This window comes from Sinocyclocheilus rhinocerous, unplaced genomic scaffold, assembly GCF_001515625.1.
Source record: "Sinocyclocheilus rhinocerous isolate Xijiao unplaced genomic scaffold, SAMN03320098_v1.1 scaffold55, whole genome shotgun sequence".
Lineage (NCBI taxonomy): Eukaryota > Metazoa > Chordata > Actinopteri > Cypriniformes > Cyprinidae > Sinocyclocheilus > Sinocyclocheilus rhinocerous.
In genome coordinates this window covers 1,018,497-1,021,302 of record NW_015647461.1, presented here as the reverse complement: position 1 = coordinate 1,021,302, position 2,806 = coordinate 1,018,497, and the positions used below count along the sequence as shown (strand labels likewise).

Below are 2,806 nucleotides of genomic sequence, written 5' to 3'. Positions count from 1 at the left end.
CCCCCCCGGAGCCGTCTGCGGCACATTTTATTATGAATGCGCGAGCTTTATTTGACGACTTGTGGACTGTTCAACTGCAACACCTGCTGACTGCAATGATACAGCTTGGAATGGCCAGGACAATTTTTAATATAACTCCGACTGGATTCGTCTGAAAGAAGAAAGTCATATACACCTCGGATGCTTCGAGGGTAATAAAACAACTGAACTAACCCTTTAAAGAAAAAAACTTCAGCATTTACATTTCTGCTTTAGTATGGAAATTTAAAATGGTTTTGCTTGTAAATGCAATATGGGCATTTATAAAGCAACAAAATATCTATCTCCTGTAGTGATTGGAAGAAAATATATTACTCTTTGGGGTCAGTAAGATTTTTAAAAATGTTTTTGAAAGAGGCTGCATTTATTTGATCAAAAATACAGTAAAACAGTAATTTTGTGAAGTATTATAAACATTACTCTTTTGTAGCATTACTGTCACTTGTTACTGTCACTTTAAAACAATTCCAGGAGTCCTTGCTGAATAAAAGTATTATTTCTGACACTAACCGACTCCAAACACTACTGTTCAAGTTTAATGTTTAATGTAGCAGTATGGCACACAGTTTTTATAAATAAATCTGACTTAATCCTGAAGTTTAAGCAGTTTAAAGTCTTCTCTAACTGAGGTTTGGATTTAGTGTGAATTAATTAGCATTTGGACAGTAAATATGATTCCCCTCCTCATGTAAATTTAATCTCTTCCTCACGTTATTTACTGGAAAAGTTTCTAATAGTTTTCAGTGACTTACTCCTGATAATAATAGTATATGCTATAGCCGTTATTATAGAAAATCCTCAGTGTAGTAACCAGAAATCACATTATTTTTTGTATAGAACTGCAGCTCTGTTATGCCGTGTGAAAACACAATGCAACTCTTGTGCTGCTTCCCTTACATGTAGCTTGGATTACAATGATGGATAATTTGTTTATACACCAATTTAGTGTTTTGATTGATTGTACTTCACAGGAACACTTTATCATTGGTATTTATGCCTTTTTTGGACTGTTTAGTCAGTGTTCTCCCTCGTTTCTCTCTGTACAGAGTTAATGACTGTATACTGCGGGTAAATGATGTAGATGTGAGAGACGTAACTCACAGCAATGCTGTGGAGGCACTGAAGGAGGCAGGCTGCATCGTTAGACTGTACGTCAGAAGAAGAAAAGCTGTCACAGAAAAAATAATGGATGTAAAGCTGGTAAAAGGTCCTAAAGGTAAAGGCGTCTGTTATCTAAAGATTCCAAAATAAGGCATGCTATGTTGTGATATTTAATCATTATAATTAATGTTGGGAAATGGTTTAGCAAATGGTTTACTCTGACCTCTGACAGGTCTAGGTTTCAGTATAGCCGGAGGAGTTGGAAACCAACATATTTTCTGACAAGATGCGCGTTAAATATCGCATGCGATTTATCGTGCAGCCCTAGTGCAAAGTGCTGAGTGATGACAGTCGATAATGTAGCACCTTGGTGATGTTCCAGAGGCAGGCCAGATCCCCCAGCATTAGATTCTGAGAAAGGAAGCTGTCATTGGGGCTTAAAGGCATGAAGGACAAAAGCACATTTAATCATGAAGTGCATCACGTGGCCAGCTCCCCCATCTAAGTAAGCTTATCTTGAAACATACTGTTCTTTTTTTTTTTTCTTTTTTTTTTTTAGAAAAAGTATTTTACTTAGAAAATAAAAGCATGCAGGCGTTATCAATATGGTCAGAGAATGAACCGATTTGCCTAAAAGGCGCTTTGACTCAGTTCTGAGGTCCCATGCGCACTTATGGCTTTTAAATCTCACCTCAAAGCTGCTATACACAGCACTTTCTACTGATGAGGGCAGCAACTCGTGAGGACGGCCACTAAAATTGACTGTGCAAAGTGCTGAGTGATGACAGTCGATAATGTAGCACCTTGGTGATGTTCCAGAGGCAGGCCAGATCCCCCAGCATTAGATTCTGAGAAAGGAAGCTGTCATTGGGGCTTAAAGGCATGAAGGACAAAAGCACATTTAATCATGAAGTGCATCACGTGGCCAGCTCCCCCATCTGGCAAATCCAGCATCAGTATATGAAGAAAAGAGTCCTTCATCTGTGTTGCAGAGGGAGTTTTAAAGCCGTGTAAGGTTATCTGCACATGCAGACAACAATGTCTCGGGTCATGTGTGTGCGTGCAATGGGATTTTTCTCAGAAGGCGTAAACAGAACAATTTCATTAGTGGTCCCATTTCATTATATCTGTCAGCCAGTCAGGCACTGTGTAGGGATTTGACACGTGAAGGACTGTTTGATGAGAATTAAATAAATAGGTTGTCAATGTCTGCAGTTAGTAATTGCCCAGTACGTACCCTTGACTTTATTACACTTTACATCTGACACAGTCAAATAAGGACACATCTTTTATATTAGTGACATCAATTACAGAGCCTTAAAAGGATTTTGCTCACACAAAATGAAAAATTTGCCATTATTTACAGATGCTTATGTTGGTTCATTTAGATTTATGCACTTGGAGAATGCTTCTTTCCAATATAATTGCATTTGATCAGTTCATGTATTCCATGGAAATCAAACGTATGTCCTTGCTAGCTCGATTCTCTGGTGTTTAAGCTACATTGTGCTTATGTTGTTATTTTGGTTACACTTTATTTGGTAACACTTTATTTTAAGGTATCCTTGTTCCACGTTACGTGTACTTACTCTTATAATAACAATAAATTATGCATAATTATATGCAAGTAACCTTAAGCCAAACCCTAATCCTAACCCTAACCATA

The 2,806-nt window shown here is 37.7% G+C and overlaps 1 protein-coding gene across 1 annotated transcript in view; it reads left to right on the top strand.

The window, feature by feature from the left end:
- LOC107709173 (disks large homolog 1-like) overlaps nucleotides 1-2,806 on the top strand; it is a 150,847-nt gene that overhangs the window by 117,960 nt on the left and 30,081 nt on the right. Inside the window, 2 exon segments of the mRNA XM_016513585.1 lie at nucleotides 1,086-1,255; nucleotides 1,373-1,432. Of these exon segments, the coding sequence (XP_016369071.1) occupies nucleotides 1,086-1,255; nucleotides 1,373-1,432 (230 nt within the window).